The sequence below is a fragment of the Rissa tridactyla genome, chromosome 1 (genome assembly GCF_028500815.1).
Source record: "Rissa tridactyla isolate bRisTri1 chromosome 1, bRisTri1.patW.cur.20221130, whole genome shotgun sequence".
Lineage (NCBI taxonomy): Eukaryota > Metazoa > Chordata > Aves > Charadriiformes > Laridae > Rissa > Rissa tridactyla.
In genome coordinates, this window is record NC_071466.1 from 99,748,148 (window position 1) to 99,765,221 (window position 17,074).

At 48.0% G+C, this 17,074-nt stretch overlaps 1 protein-coding gene across 4 annotated transcripts in view; it reads left to right on the top strand.

Moving 5' to 3' along the window:
- Positions 1-2,302: 2,302 nt before the first annotated feature.
- Positions 2,303-17,074, top strand: part of C2CD2 (C2 calcium dependent domain containing 2) — a 41,381-nt gene continuing 26,609 nt past the window's right edge. For 2 of the 4 annotated variants that reach the window (XM_054183716.1, XM_054183726.1), the window contains exons 1-4: positions 2,303-2,711; positions 5,162-5,260; positions 15,999-16,118; positions 16,543-16,644. In XM_054183716.1, the coding sequence (XP_054039691.1) occupies positions 2,421-2,711; positions 5,162-5,260; positions 15,999-16,118; positions 16,543-16,644 (612 nt within the window). In that variant the 5' untranslated portion in view covers positions 2,303-2,420. Of the gene's footprint in view, positions 2,712-4,066; positions 4,576-5,161; positions 5,261-15,998; positions 16,119-16,542; positions 16,645-17,074 lie in introns of those variants that run through there. The other 2 variants (XM_054183707.1, XM_054183735.1) reach the window with 2 other exon arrangements.

Genomic DNA, 17,074 nt, shown 5'->3' on the forward strand with positions numbered 1-17,074 from the left:
CAAGTCTGCAGCTTATAGGTGCAAATGTGGACGGTGTATTTACAACACAAAATTATCAAATTGTTTCTCAGGCAACAGCCTGTTCCTCCTCCCAGAAGCCTGTCCCCCATATTCTAAAATACTGTATTAAATGTTGATGTAACAACCCTTCAGGAATCCCAGGCCCCAGAGAACAAGGTGAAAGTCTGGAGCAAAGAAGTTGTGCTCTTGGTGGAGGAGGGTCAGGTCAGGGAATACTTAAGCAAACTGGACATATGTAAGTCCATAGGCCCTGATGGGATACACCCACAAGTGCTGAGGGAGCTGGCAGATGTGATCACAAAGTCACTCTTAATCATCTTTGAATGACCATGGTGACTGAGAGAAGAAACAATGGAGGAAAGCAAATGCCACTCCTAACTTCAAGAAAGGCAGGATGGAGGATGCCAGGACCTACGGACCAGTCAGCCTCACCTTGATCCCCGTGAAGGTGATGGAGCAGCTAATCCTGGAGACCATTTCCAGACACATGAAGAACAAGAATGTCATCAGGCATAGTCAGCATGGATTCACCCAAGTGAAGTTATGCTAGACCAGCTTGATAAACTTCTACAATGAAGCTACTGGCCTGGTAGATGAGGGGATAGCAGTGGACATTGTCTACCTAGACTTTTGACACTGTCTCATGTTAAGATCCTCATTGAGAATCTGATGAAGTATGGGCTGGATGAGCAGACAGTGAGGTGGACTGAAAACCATCTGAATGGCCAGACCCAGAGGGTGGTGATCAACAGCACAAAGGCCATCTGCACGGCTCCCTCAGGAGGCACGCCAGAGCCAGGCACGGCGGGAGCCCCGGTAATTCCCCTCTGTGATCTATAGCACGTACTCTGATATTCTGGAATTCCAATTTCCAGCAAGGACAAGATGTTTCTGCCCTTTAAGGCTACAGTAGCGATAGCCTAAACCTGAGCAGAGCAAGAACTTACAGTGACGTTTCACTACCAATCTCAGTGACTTAATTGCTGGTTGTTTTAGTTTGTGGATTGGGACAAAAATACAAGCAAGGTCCATTGGCTGGGAACTGCCAAGGGTAAAGAAAGTCACTATGAAAGAAACAGAGCAGGCAGAGAAAAGCAGAAGAAAAATGAGGACACAAATAGTGATGAGCTGATAAGGTAGCGCTCTGAAAACCAAACAGGAACGTGCTAAAAATGAATGTGACAGAAATAAATAATTATTAAACTTTTATTTACTGTCAAAAGACAATTTCCTCCCCTTTATTGCAAACCTCCTACTGATAACAACTCAGCACGGTTTGCAGAAAGTACCGAGTTCTGAATTTACACTCCAGGCCGCAGGTCACGATGAAACACAGAATTGAATTTTTCCTCCTTCTGGCAAGTGTGACATCCTTGGCAGAGGAGATGCTCAGGCACCAGGAAGAAAAGGGAAGCAGAGGAAAAAATAAAATGTCTTGTAATCTCCTTAGCTGTGAAGGGCCGAGTGGGATGGCCGGTTGCCCTGTTATGTGAAGGGTGCCTTCATGAAATACGCACTTGCGACCGAGGGGCAGCGTGGCAGTTTTATCTACCAGGCTCCGTAATTCTGACACACGTTAGGTGAGTATGCCTCAGCCTCTTGAACACAAAGATTATACGATCTTTCTTTTTTTGGGGGAAAAAGGCCTGTTTTGTAACCAACCCCCTCTCTGCCCGCAAGCAGACACTAACACGTTTATCTGCTGTGTGCAAAGGCATGAGGGGCTGTTCACATGGTTTTTCATTTACAGTTGTTGCTTAGTGTGCAAACGACACCACTAAATAACGCGGATGTGTGCGGAAACCTTTTGTTGTATGAAAAACAACAAAAACGATTAGTTTGACACCTGTGTCTTTCCCGGGCCTCCGGTCTGTACTGAAACTCCCCCTTTTTTGCCCATCCTCGGAAACGCTTCTCGTCCCATTCTGCCCACAGCACCTCCCGATACGGCAAAGCGTTTCTCCGCGAACCGCCGGCTCCGGGCGCCCTACACGAACCACCCCCCCCGGCCGCAGCCTGCGCCCCCGGCAGCCCCCCGAGCCCCGAACCTTCCCGGTGCCGCCGCCGCCGCCACCGCCCGGGGCACCTGGCTCCCCCTCACCCGCTCCGCCGCGGGGCGATACGCGGCGCGGCCCGGCCCCGCCAGCAGCGCTGAGCAGGGGCCGGAGCTCGGACCGGGGCCGGGCCTCCTCTCGCCGCCCCGCCGGCAGGGGCGGGCCGGGCGGTTACTGCGCCGTGGGCGGGCGGGGCGGCGCGGCGCGGCGCGTCCCCGGGCAGGCGGCCGGACGCCGTGCCGCCTCTCCCGGCTCGGGCCCTGCGCCGGCTGCTGCCGCCGCCCGGCCCCGCCGCCCTGCGCGCCTTGGTGGGGGCCTGTAGCGCGGCTCCCATTATGGTCAGCCATGGCGTGGCTGGCGGGCGGGCTGGCCGACCTGCGCTGGTGCGCGCTGGTCGCTCTCTTCGTGGCGGCGCTGGCCACTCTGGCCGTCTACCTGGTGCAGTACGCCCTGCTGGCCCTGCGGCGGAGCCGGCCGCCGCCTCCCCCCTCGCTGCTGCCGCCGGCGCCGCGGCGGGACGAGCTGCTGGAGGAGGGCGGCTCGGTGCTGGCCTGGGCGCTGTCGCTGGGCAGCTGGCGGCGGCAGTGGCGGCGGGCCTGGGTGGCGGCGCTCAGCGCCGAGGCGGCGGCGCGGGCGGTGAGTGCCGGGGACGCAGGTGAGGGGCGGCGGGCGGGAGGGTTGGGAAGGGGGAGACGGGGCCGCCCCGCCAAAGGGCCCGGCCGCGGAGCTCCGGGCGGCGCCGCCGGCGGCTCCTCCGCCTCTGCTACGGGGCGAGGGCAGGGCGGAGAGGGCAGCGTGTGCTCCTGTGCCGGCGGGGGCTGCCCCCGACCGGGGCGGCGGTAGGGACGGTGGGACTCGTTCCGAAGACATACCGGGGTGCTGACAGCACGCTGTGGCAGTGCCCGCCGGTGTGTTGCTGCCCCTCCGTGCGCGTCTGTGTGTCTGGGTATGCGTATTGATGTGTGTGTACGTATATAGATACTGGAAGAGGGTAGATTAGATCTTAGGAAAAAAAAATTCACTATGAGGGTGGTGAGGCACTGGGACGAGTTGCCCAGAGAAGCTGTGGATGCCCCATCCCTGGCAGTGTTCAAGGCCAGGCTGGATGGGGCTTTGAGCAGCCTGGTCTAGTGGGAAGTGTCCCTGCCCATGGCAGGGGAGCTGGAACTAGGTGATCTTTAAGGTCCCTTCCAACCCAAACTATTCTATGATTCTGTCTATCTCTATATATGTATACATATGTGTACATATATATGTGTTTATATATGTAGAAGAGGCTGTTTGGCAGGCACTTGCAGGAAGGAGCCAGCCCAGGGCATGGAGTGGGCGCACGCGTGGGAGCAGGGAAGGACAGGGAGGAAAGCCGTGTCCCCAGTGGCCCCTGGCAGGGGCTTGCGCCGCCACCGATAACATTGTTCGGGCGCGGGGAGGAGGAAACAATGGAAACTTCCTGGCCTGGGCGCCAGCACGGGGCCTGCGGCCGGTCCTTCGGCAAATAACTCCCAGAGCTGGGCTTCCTTCGTGTTGTCTTAGGCCACGCCGGACCCATGTGTGTGTCAGAGTAACGCTGAGGGGTAGCGTCTTCCAGGTGGGTGCAGGATGTTGGGCTTCTCAGGTTTTGGCCAGTTTGCTTTTAACCTGGGTCAGGTAAGAAATGCAGAAAGCGTGGCACCCCATCCCATCCTACCCTTCCTGCAAAGGGCACAGAGTGACATCCCCCTCACTGGTTTGTAGTAGTGCGCCCTGGTCTAAGAGGCGAGGAGGTTAGGTGAGGCCACGGCAACCTAATTCCCTAGTCCTGAGGACTGACCCCTTGCCGTGTCAGTGGCAAATGCTGCGGCTAGACTATCTAGTAAGCGGCATGTACCCAGGTCTCCGAATTTGTGCACAGCCCTCTCCCTAGATCTAGGAGGTTCCATGCTGGCCCCAGCATGCTTTCTTCTTACATGCCGGGGGGCAGGCTGGGGGAGAAGGAGGAGCGGGGCGATGCGTGTGTGTGTGAAAGATAAGAAAAGCAGTTTGACACTTTCCAGACATCACTGTAAGCTAGGGCACCAGAAGGAAAATACTTCGTCTGCCCTTTCAAATTGCACGGTGCAGTCGAGAAACGCATGGATTGTGCTAAGAAACGAAGGTTTGCCTTGCGCTTGTGGAAGAGGAGAGTCCAGACATCTTGGGCAGAGGTGCTAGGAACTGAAAGTAACTAGAAACAAGCGTCAGCTTCCCATCCCTGACTGGAGTCCAAAGCCACATTGACGGGAGGGGGGAGTGAGCAGCTGGAGCCATCTCTTGCCATGAGTTCACTGCCTGGCACTGCAGCGTGGCGTTGCTCCCACTGTCAGGCTCCCAAAACAATGTCAGCGGCGCACAGCTAATGAAATTCCTGCGTGCAAAACAACCTCGGGTGACGAGGGAAGCAGCGCTGGCCGCTCGCTGTGGGTAGTGGGTGGAGAATGCGAGTGCTGGTGCCTCTGAAAGTATGACCTCACTGCCAAAACAGGTATACGCTGTCTTTTCCTTGCTGTCTATATGAAGACTGAGTAGCTGTCATCACTGCCTGCCTTCAACACATGAGGAAGGATTGGGGAGGGAAAGGCTTCTTTCCTCACCTCTGCAGGATGATACTTGGATTTTCATAGTTTTGGCATAGCCTAGTGCAGCTGTATGACCTTTTTTTTTTTCCCCTTTTTTTTTTTTCCCCTTTTCCCCCCCCCTTTTTTTTATTAGGCCAAACCAAAAACGCCTTTTAAAACTACAGCACCGATTCATCCTTACTCACGTAGGGTGGTTTCACTGAACTTTGCCACTGCTCATGGGCTTCACTCTGCGCCGTGTACCTTGCTATTCTGCTGCAGTGAAAGATGAGTTATGATTAGGCTCATAGTTATGTCCTAAGTATAGGTTTTCTGGCTCTACCCTGTATTGTGTAGTGAGGTGTCACGCAATTAATACATACAAGTTTTGACATACATTTGCAATTCTGTGTCTCGTTATTCCAGGATCTTCGCTGTCAGTGCATTTTTATCACTTGTTTTCAAGCGATGGGTTCATCACCTGACGATGCTTCTTGTTTTCTTCTTTCTCAGGATTCACAGTTGCTTACGTTTGAGGAAGATGACCCGCAAGAACCACTTGAGCTAGCAGTTAAACAAGTTGTTAGTGTTGTAAAGTCAGCTCAAGAGAAGGTAAACTTCGGTTGTGTTCTGGTGTAATTTTGGCCAGTTGTTGTTAACTTTTTTTATTAGCATCAGTGGGAGTTTTATTTGTCGGTACTTCTGTTCCCTTGACTTGAGTTTGTTGAGGCTGGTAAAAGGCTGCCTCTCTAATGGACCTGTGCAAACTCTTCACATTGATTCACTCCTTTTGCAAGTCATGAGCAGAGTGTGCTCCAGGGCTTCTACCGAATGAACAATAACCAGGGTTATGCCAAGTTTATAAGTACACCTGCAATGAACTCATACTGCAGCCCTCCTCCCCCCACCCTCACCATCGTTAGGATGCTTCCCCATCCTGTTGCTGAAGCATGGGGTGGGGAATTCATGAAGAAGGAAAGGGACACTTCTCCTCTGGGACAGGAAAACATCTTTGTCTGCCTGTTGCTGTTTGCGTGGCTGATTACAGGTTTGCTTCGTAAGTCGTAGCTGGGTAAGGATGAGAGGAACAGCTGCAAAGTCCTCAGGGTGAAGTCTTGGCCCTACTGAATCCTGTATTCGGTGAGGAGCGAATGGTCTCTTTCTTCCTCTCCCACCCCACATACTGGGAAGTGGTTTCCCCGTGTTTAGTGGATATGAAATTAAAATAAGGCAGAATGTGACTCTTAGAACAGGGTTAAAATGTATGTATGCTTATTAGCAATGCTGCATTTTCATCCTAGTGACTGTAACTACTAGTCACATCTGAACTGGTGCTCAGCTTTAGGCATCTGCATCAAATTAGCCTAGTGCTTTTCTTCTGGTTTTGCTTTGTTATTTTGGTTTCCTTGTCTGATTTAGATGTTAAACTGCTCTACTACGATTCCTTTGAAAACCATGCATGCTTATCTGCCTGATACACAACTTCTAGGCACACCCTGATTGGTGGCAGCTGGGGATTGCCAACATGTGAAGTTGTTTGTGCACTTGTTCTCTCTCTTTTTTTTCTTTTAGGTATTTTTTTTCTTTCCTCCTACCAGTGGTCCCTACCCCAGCAGTGGGGCAAGAGAGACTGGAGTTGGGCTGTAGAGTTGGCACTAGTGTTGTTCTGTGCCAGTGGAAGACACCATGATGGGAAATTGTAAGGAGAGGGGGCTGCTAGGTCTAAAAGTGGTGTGGCTGTATGTAATGTGTGAGGTTAGCAACTGGGGGAGATCTGCTACCAAAAAAAGCTAGCGACTAACAGCACAAAAAACAGGTGACTTGCAGTGCAGTACCTGAAAAGTTGTCGGAAGGTGGGCAGGGCTGAAAATGTGTTTGCATGGGGGATGGCCAGGAGGTTTGGGTCTGCTGGCAGCCCTTGGCCAGTGTCAAAGTTCAGCAGGGGTGTATGGGGCCAGCTGTGTGCTCATAGTACTGCCTGTGGCTGGACGACAATAAAAGCAGCGTCTCAAGGCTAAAACCCGCTTTTGGTTTTGCCTGTGTGCCAGAACCAGGGGACAACGCTGCAGTGCTGGGTTTCCCTGAAGTCCCATTGTACCACTGGGAACATCTCTGCTGCAGTCCTCAGTTAACTTCTGTGTTGTTTAAATGTAGATTCTGACTGCTATAGCAGTGAAGTAAGTTAGTGCCCGTGGTGCCCTGTGGGCACCTTAACCTGCTGTGGTTAAGCTTGGGCAGTAGAAGGTAGTGAGTGCAAGCAGCCAAAGCCTGGGGAGCTGCCGGCTGCTGTGTGGCTGTTCTCTTGCTCTCCTCTACCTGTGGCTTTGCGATTCAGCACCCTCCCTCGTGCAGTCTCTGGTCCTTGTCTGACCTTGGGTTGAGCCATTTCAGTGCGTTAATCGAGCTGTTACACTACAGCCAGCAATCTAATGTGGTTTCGCAGCAGCTTAAACCAATATAAGCACATTTAAAAATGTATTGGATTAAAACAGGTTTGCTTACGTAAACTGGGTTGTTCTGAACTGTCCCAAAACCCATTTCCATAATCTTGTGCACAGCTGCTGGAAAAATATCTGTGAACTATTCTTACTCCTTCAGTTAAGGTACAACCTGAATATTTATTTGGATTTTAATGTATAATAACCTTAGAGCGGCACTCTGGTAGCTACTTTTCCTCCTTCCTTAAATGCATACCTTTCTCTAAACACCTTAGGAGTTCTCCCATATGGTAATTCTCTCTCTTAAATATTCCTCAGGTAATACCAAGGGTCCAAAGGTGTTTTTTTGTGGTGGTTTCTTCCCCCGACCCCTGCTCTTTAAACTCTTAATCTTTGCATATGAAATTGAAGTTTCTCTCTGCAGCTTGTCCAAACTCAAACTTCTGATACGTGTTTGTAACTCACTGCTGGTGTGACTGGCTCTGAATGTAGTTTGTGACCATATGCTGCATGTTTATCAATGTTGTAGCATCCCACAGAGCTGTGCACTTGCCTGAGGCATCAGCTGGCACAAGACTTATTTCCCTGCACCCAGTTCAACATGCTGCTTTACTTGTGATCTGTATGGCAGGAGTGTATAGGTGCCTTGGTTCAGCAGCCAGGGCTTGATTTATTGCATGTCACTTCAAATATGTATCAGACCGTGCATTAGGGAGGTTGTGGTCATCAAAGGAAGTGGAGGATTGAGGGTGAGAGATCAAAATAGCAGTAAACATGGGATGTGTGGTACCTTCAATGCAGCTGTATGCTGATAGAGCCCTGCGGTTTGTCTTTTGTGGTGGGTGGTCCTCTGTCCTCCTGAATGCTGGGCCTTGGAGCACACCCAGGTGATGCACCACTGCCTGGTGCTCGGAGCGAGCCTCCTGCCTGGGAAGGCTCTCTTGCAGTCTTGCTCCAAAACAATACAGGATTGCCAGCCAGACCGTAATTATTATATTACTGCAGACAGTCCTGTTTATGACCAGGACACGTGCTGACACGTGCAGTCCTTAGGTATATACATACTGTCCTTGCCTTGAAGAAGCTGAAAGCTGTAAAACTGGTGTATGCTTGACGGTGCAGTGCTGCAGACACGGTTAGGGTAGCTGCTGGCTGTGAGCTTGGCCAAAGCCGTTGTGACAGGGACAGAGCTGCTCTGTGGTTGAAGGTTACACCACACTGCTTCTTGACAAAGCCTCTATTTATACGTCGCCTTCGCTCCAATTTTGGCCCGGAGCCTAAATTTATAGAATGAAGTTGCCCATTTTCGTTGTGTGGTGTTGGTTGTTTTGTTATAATAAAGTAAACATTAGCAATATTCTTAGCTAATTCGGCCAACCTTTCCATTACTGCAGTCTATTTCCAGAGGCTTTGAACTTCACAACAGCGGCAACATGATGATTGTCTTGTTGGGGACTTGGCACAAGAGGGTTTAGATGGAGCAGACTACAACAGAAGTCTCCCTTCTTTTCCTGCTTCATGCTTAAATAGAAAGGGGGAAAATGCCCTCAGAGCACCATTCCTTTAATGAGCGATAATCAGTTGCTATACAAGGAATGACTGTCTTGGATCACAACAGCAAATATGAGAGTTTCATGCTAATTTTTGTGTGATGAATCTTGCTGGGGGAAATAGTGGAGAGAAAGGAGCACTGTTTAGCATGCTTGTGAGAGGTCCTGTTCTCTGATGAGCTGCGCAGCGTGCCGGAAAAGGCACCCACACGGCTGTCGGAGCTTCATCTTTGTATCACTTTGTTTGCAGCCACCCTGCTGACAGCTGGCAGCCTGTGTCCATGCCATGCTGGGGCACTCGGGCTTCCAGTTCCACTTGCCCTGAAGCAGGTAGAGACATTGTGCAGCAAAGACTGCTTTCTGCTCCGGGAAAGACTGGTTTCTTCTCATCACCCCTACAGTACTAACTGGGACTCCTAGTTACGTATGTGTGTTTATTTCTGATTATTGTTGGTGGGGTGGACTGCCCTGACCATCATGTGCAGTTCCTATTGTCTTTTAACTCCCTGTTTTGCTTGAAAAGCTGTCCTAGAGCTTCGCTGCTGTAATGATTGGGGCTTTTTTACAAGCCAAAGTGGAATTGTGGCCCACGCAGCTTTTTTGCTTTTTTTTTTTTTTTTAATTTCTGTGCTAATATAATACTTCATCCTTAATGCATTTGCTTTTCTTCCATGGTGCTTGCTGTCAGTAAATACACTGTGAAGGAATTATATTTCCTTCCAGTCTTTGTTTACCTTGACTAAATAAGTTGTTACTTAAGTCTCCTTTCATTATGTTGTCCTGCCTCGTAAGTCACTCCTGTGCACTTATTCTCTGCAGCAGCTCCAGTTAAATCCATTTTATTGATCTTGATTGCTGAAGCGACGCACAGTAGTACAGGTGAGGCCTCACCATGCAAGGAGATTACTGCTTCCTTCTGTCTCTGAAAGTACTTTCTTGATGCATTTTAGGCTTCCAGTCTGCCTGTCCTGTGGCTGCTTCATGCTGTGACTGACTTGATGCATACAGGTCTCTCTTCCTTTGCTGTTCTCCCAGTGATAAGCTGCCCTTTGTAGGAGTAGTATCTGTTAACATTCTCATACACCCATGCTCTGTATTTTGAATTGCATTTCTCTTCTAGTCTTCAAGGTTCTTCAGCTTTTCCATGTGATGTCCTAATCTTCCTCTATATTGCAGCTTCCCAGTTTGCTTTCCTCAGCATCATGCTTTCTTTCAGTTTTTTCCTGAGGGATTTTGGACGTTAACAGTGGAACAGGGTTGGTGCCTCAGAGGCTGCTTTGTGACTTGCTTCCAGCTTTCACCTCCTTGCTCACTGTACAGTCCTCTCCCTTTCAGACACATCCCTGTTCGCCTTAACATGGGAATGATGGAGTACAAGCTTAATTATCAGTGGGGTGACTCTACTAAAATGGACAAGGCAACATAATGGATCTAACCTACCTAAGAACTGAGTGCCTTGTCAAAGGAAGACATCAGGTTGAGGATTTGTTTGCGTCAGCAGAGATAGTACTGGTTTTGGCGCTGTCAGGTAGCCCGCCCGTCTTCCAGCTGCTACTGCAGATGTGTGCGGGCCTCCTATAGGCTTGTGCCGCATGCACCAGCCCAGCGCAGGGGCCAGGGATGCCTTGGCACCCTTATGGCATGATGTGCCTGTATCTCTGCAACCCAATCTCTCTCCAAGCTACTGTAGCACAAACTGGCAAACCTCTCCTGCATTTTATCGTCTTCCGTTTGTCTCCATGTCTTCAGATATGCTGTCTCCCAAATTGTTTGTAAAGACTTGTGTGTTTGTGAGGCCAAACTAGCAAGTCTATTTCTGGTATGTATTTATTTTCCCCCTTCTTAAATTTAAGTCCTGCTTCCTGTCCTCACACCGTTTGATATTTGCTTTACTTGATAGGCGGATTGAAAATTCTTCTTGTCCTGTCTCTTTGTACTCCCTGCTTGTTTGTTTTATTCCCCCCTTCCCTTTTTTCTGCTTCTTTGAATTTGTATGTCTGTCAGTCTCAAAGGAATGGATAAATTCACTTGTTTTATCAGTTTCTGCTTTGTTTCTGTTGCTGGCATGGTAACTCTTCTCTGTCTCCTGCACTCATTCCATCACTCACCCTGCCTTCACCCTGGTGTTTACCATCGTTTTGGAAAACTGGCTGGGGGTTGTCTCATTGAAGTTGCAGGCAAACTCGCTTTGATAACGGCTTCTAAAAATCTGTCCCTAACTGTGCCTGGGTTAGAAGTAGCATTTGTCTTCTTCAGTTTGTCTCTGTCACTTGGTAAACTGCTTGGGTAAAGAGAGAATGGTGAAGAAGCTATAGAAACCCCCTCCAGCATAGGCTTTGGTAACCAGGGAAGATGGGCTAATTCTACTTCTGAACAGCTGAGTGTTATGACTGTAAAAGAGGCAGAAGTTTCTGACTGGAAAATTTTTTTATGGTTAGGTTTTAAGCTGAGCACACAAACTGACTGTGTGGCCATAGACAAGATAAGGTTTCTGTGCCAAAACCAGAGCCGCCGCCTTCTCAGAGTAGTACTCCAAAACAAACATGGGAAATGGTGAGGGTCCTAAATCTAATGGGGTGTTTGTCCCTACAGTTGAGATCAAGGCAGCTTTCACTGCATGGCTGTGTCATGGTGTATATGCATTTTCTTGAGAAAATGTTAAAGGTTTGTATTACTTACGTACCACTGAGCAACCTTGAGTAACCTGCTCTTTCTGGAAATAAGTACCAAATGCAGTAAAACTGTTTTCCTTCCAGACAAAAAAGCATTCAAGGCCTGTAATGCCACATGTGCAGGTGATGCGGTTAGGGCCTGGGGAAGGTGAAGATGATCTTCCCCAGCAGGGGTGTCTGTCAGAACTTCCCCCTGAAGTCAAGGCCCTTCACTCTCCCTTGGCCATGGGAGGGAACCTGCTGCTGCATGTGGAGAGGGGAGGGAGGAGTAATGAAAAGGCCACGTGTAATGCAGGAATCGATGGGATGCCAGTGCCAAAACTGACACTCCAAAGTGAGAGGACACCACGTGTGGGGAACAGAGGCACGCTGGTGCTCCTTGAGATGAAGTAGCTTCTGCTGCTACTTCAGGAAAGAGAGAAGCTGAAATTCTGCATTTTTGTCTCCAGAGGAACCGCAAAGGGAAAAGGTCGAGATATAGATGGGGAGGGTAAAGGGCTTTAATAGCTGTGGGTACACAAGTTTGGACGCTTGAGTTTCTTGGAAAAATATAGCTGCTGTGCTTTGAAAAGGACTGTCATGGTTTAACCCCAGCTGGCAACTAAGCACCACACAGCCGCTCGCTCACTCCCTCCTCAGTGGGATGGGGGAGAGAATCAGAAGGGTAAAAGTGAGAAAACTCGTGGGTTAAGATAAAGGCAGTTTACTAGGTAGAGGAAAATCCACACATGCAAGCAAAGCAAAACAAGGAATTCATTCCCTGCTTCCCATGGGCAGGCAGGCGTTCAGCCATCTCCAGGAAAGCAGGGCTCCATCACGCGTAATGGTTACTTGGGGAGACAAATGCCATTACTCCAAACATCCCCCCATTCCTTCCTCTTTCCCTGGCTTTGTATACTGAGCATGATGTCTCATATGGCATGGCATATCCCTTTGGGCAGTTGGGGTCAGCTGTCCCAGCTGTGTCCCCTCTCAACGTTTGTGCACCCCCAGCCTGCTTGCTGCTGGGGAGGTGTGAGGAGCAGAAAAGGCCTTGATGCTGTGTAAGCACTGCTCAGCCATAGCTGAAACATCCCTGTACTATCAGCGCTCTTTCCAGCACAAATTCAAAACAGAGCCACATACTAGCTACTATGAAGAAAATTAACTGTACCCCATCCAAAACCAGCACAGTCTTACTCCAGCTGTAGTGCTTTTTCAGTCTCCTTCATTCCTGCAGCTGTTTATCTGAAAGAGAATTTTTTTAGGGTAATTGTACTAATGATTTTAGATACTTATAAGCAAGGTGTGCTACAGCATCTGCAGCTCATTGGATCTATGTGCTGGTGTCGGGCAGATGGCGACGAGAACCCAGCCAGGTTGAGGAGTTTTGCCACGGCAGCTCACCCACATTGTGGGCTGGTGCGGTCAGGGATGGAGGCAGGTGAGGGGGGAGGCTGGAAGGTGTTGAGGAGAAAGCAAGAATAACCCTGACTTGGGGGTTGCCGGTGATGGCACCTGAGGAAGGGCTGGGAACCCCTTCCATGGGAGATCCCCAAAGTGCACGGAGAGACCTTGGCTGGTGATGGGGTATTTGTGCTGGGGGAGGCTAGAGCTCTGGGGGTGCTGGAGGGAGAAACCACCTTGGTCCTGCTGGTAGAAGAGTCCTGTTTTCTTTGTGCTGCTACTTCATCTAACCCTATTCCTGCTAATTTTTGAGGTCTTGCTTGTCCAGATGTAAGAGAAAAAAAGAGAGCTGGAGTGTGACCCCTCTGTGAGTCCAGAATTAGCCGGCCACAGCTGCTGGGTGGTGCAAGGGCTTAATTTTTAAAGAGCAGTTTGTTATAAAAGTGACAGGTTTTCTAGACTCCAAAACAGAAAGTGTTGATAACTGGGGATGTCCCTGGTAAGGAGGGGTGGGAGAGAAAGGTGAGGAAAATAATTGAAGAGAAACTCCCTTCCCATCAGTCCAGGTGCTGCTGTTTTCTTGTGAACATCTGTCCATCCTCTTTCTCTCCCCTGACCCTCCCTTCTCCCGCTCTTCATCTGTGGAGAGAAAATGAATTTGAGGAAGCAGGTTGGATGGGGGCACGGAGGAACAGGAGTGTAGCACAGTATTTTTCAGTATTTTTCTTCATGTGACTGTTCTGTGGAAAATGGCCTACATATTTCTGCTCTGGTCTATCAAAATCATCCGCTACACTTCTAAAGGAATGTCACTTAAAAAGAGAAGTGGCAGTTGCAGTCTCTTTAATCAACTTCTCACCACTTGCGGCAGCATCTTAGATGAAAACAGAATCACTTTCTCTTCAAATTCTAGCCCAGAATTCTACTTCCCTCAGTATTCTGACTCCATAATCCATCCTGCTCTCAGCACAAAGGGACTCACCTCATGTAAAGACATATTATTTTCTGTTAACAAATGTGGAACCACTCCTTTTTCCGATTAGATTAAAAATTAGCAGACCTCTGTATCTGAAGACCACATTTATTTTATTAGAAGTGAGGGGAGAAGGGGAATAGGACTTCGTAGATTTCTTTGGCATAAAATTAATTGAGGAGACTAAAAGCCCAAACCTTACTGGTTTGGGTTCCTAAACTAAAGGTACAAATATAAAAAAAAGTGGATTTAGCATCTCTTGACAATGTGTAGACAGAAGAGTGAAAGTTCCACCACCTGCAGTGTTTGTTTCCATCCTTTACTTAGAAGTAAACACAATTAAGAAAAAAGTGTCACATGAACTCATCTACCAACTATCCTGCCACAATTTTTTTTAAAGCAGTAATCAACTGTGTATCTGGCAACCGTGGCTCTTAGACATCCAGAAATTCCAGACAAATGGCTCCGCATCACATGTGCAGCAAGTCCAACTTGTTCTGAATGCACTGAACTTCCTATGCATTTGTGGATGAAATGTGCTCGGATGATAAACCACTGCATTTAGAACATGCAGGTGTCAGCAGCTTTTGCTTCAGACCTGTCCTTTTCCCTCCTCTGCCCTCGAAAAAGTGGGAAGAACCTGTTCATTTTTGAAGTCTTTAAAGAGACACCGTGCCAATCCATCCTCGTGAATGAAAGGAATCATTCTGTGTTTCACGTCGACTGCAAGTGAAATAAGCAGTTAGGCTCTTCGGTCTTGTTAGCTATTAAAAATGCTTAAAAATCCTTTACGTTATATCATAATAACCTGTGTTTGTGCTGAGTATATGGGATTAAGGGTCGGAAATCATTTTTGAAGGAACGTAGACTTTGGGGAAGGGGAGAGGTGAGGGAAACGGATTTGTCCACTTCTAATTTGCAGAAGACAAACCTGGAAAGGCAAATCTTGTTGCTTGTGGGTGTGGTTGGGATTTTTATTTGTCACGTCCACCCCCTCCCCCTGCTCCTTTGTAATTAAGTCTCTACCTTAATGGAAGTGCTCTAAAGCCCTTCATAATGCTCTGGTGCTTCTTAAAATGTGTGCTATAGAGCCCAGGGAGATGAAATATATTTAAGGAGAGACTGATAAGGATCTTCCAGAAGTTACATGATTCATTTTAAAGCCTTCAGCTTCAATTTCAGTGCCCATAAGTGAGGCAATAAGTGCGCAAACATAATTTAATAGCAGACATGGAGAGTTTCCCTCAAACATCTTGCAGCGAATTATTTGTCTGCGCATGGCATTAACCTGGTTAGCTTTGCCCAAGTCAATCTAAGGAGGGCTCAAATGTCCTTTCCAACAGTGGAGCTGTGGGGACAGTAAGCACAGAGGGACAGTGACAAGCAGCTGTCTTCAACCAGCAGAGCTCTTTGCGAAGCGAGCTTCTCTCCCTGGCGTAATGAGTGATTTCTGACTTCTGTACCTGTGCTTGGGTTTTCCCGCGCCGCCAGGCGCTTTCTGCACACTCCAGGAATTTTGCGCAGCAGCTCTGGCACCTCAGTCGGTTTGCAGAGGAGAGGGAGGAAAAAGCATTCAGTGTTTGTAAACTCAGCGTGATAACAAGTTAAATTACTGCTCATAAAAGTGAGGGAGTGTACTCAACGAGGTCTGTTGCAGTCAAGTGGCATACAAAGTTTTCTCAAATGTTTAGCTTCGTCACCAAACTTCAGGGCCTTTCTTGGTTTGGTCAAAGACTTGAATAAACTTTTAAAGGCTCCTGCCCCTTCCCACCCCACTGGGAACTGGAATTAATTACTCACACAAAATCCTCCTCCGCAGCAGCAGGGTTATGCCAAAGTTTCACATTTGTAGGACAACATTAAACCAAATATTGTTTGTTAAAACCAGCTGTCCTATGGTAAGCTACTCAGTTCAGAGCAGAAGAGGAAGAAGAACAAGCTTCTTTGTCTCCCTTGTGCAAAATTGTGATCTTTGAGCTTTTAATGTATAGATACGTGAAACACAAAGGAGTCTTTGTCAAGTGAGGGGTTAACTTTCGTATTGGATAACAATACAAAAGAAATTTTGGAAAATACCAGGATTACCAGGTATTACATTCTGTGTCCAGAAGTGAACGCTTGAACTACGGTTTTTAGAAGTGAATGTACAGAAGGAGGTCGGGAAGTTAATGAAATTGTTTAGAAATCTCTCACCTATGGGATTTAACATGATTCTGGTAGCTTAAAGTCCTTCCTTTTCTTAGTTCCTTTCTTGCCTTCACCAAACGTTCTTCTGAAGACTAAAGTATTTTTCGCTTCCTTTGTTTCCCCCCACCCCTTTCATTTCTTTAGGTTGTTTCTTGCAATGTTGTGGGTGATTCTGTTAAATTTGTTGTCACTGTCTCACATACTTCGCCTGGGGCTGCAGAAAGTCAGTCATACAGCGTGAAATTGTCTCCACTTTACTTGCAGGTAAAGTATTAAGTGTTACACTCTCTCTTCTTCCTTTTGTTCCGTCTCATCCTGCAGCTGAGCTGAACCTCCTGTTTGCAAAATGCATACAAGCTCTTGTTAATTTTGGTAACATGTTTAATAATATTACAGTTTCCCTTTGGGGCAAGTGATAAATTCATAAATTAAGCCGCCTCTTTAGGGGACGGTGGGTAAATAACATATTGGGTAAACTACTTGGATGTGTAGAACAACAGTACCCTTTTTTGACTGGTGTGAACTATCAAAGCTTAAGTAACTTCTGCCTTCTTAGACTATCACTCTGAATTTACTTACTCAGAAACTGGTATCATTCCTCCTTTGGCGAGCATTAGTATGGAGCTTGACCTACAATTTCTTTACAGGACACCAGAACACTGTCTAATAACTGTTTTCCTATCCACAGCTTCAGCTCTATGTGAAAGACAAAGGAGAAGATGTCAAAGTTGAGTGGCTCCTCATTAACGCCAATGAAACCAACTTTGAAATCCAGCCAACAGTGCAGGAGGTCAGTCCGTTAGTTTTATTTGTTGTAATGGTAGAGAAGATGGGTCTCCATCCCTTCAGTGCAAAACGCAGTGTAATGCTGTAGGTTAGCAGTAGAAGTGTATAGAGATAAGGTATCAGGTGAGGCTGGAAAAGCTGAAGCAAAAACGCCCATTCCTTTCCGCTGGCTGCTTTTGGTAGAAGTGTGGGGCAGTCACCTTTCGGCAGTGCCGACTTGAACTGCTTCAGTGACATCTGCCATGGCTCGTCCATCAAAACCTTGCATCTCTGAAATCTGGGAGCATTTCTCAAGATTACTGAAGCATTAAAGATAAATCAAGTCTGTATTTGACAGACAAATGACTTCACAAACATTTTCCATCCAAATTCAAAGGTGTGAAAAATGTCTGTTCCTAAATACCTTCTTTCAGACCACTTCTAAAATAATAAAA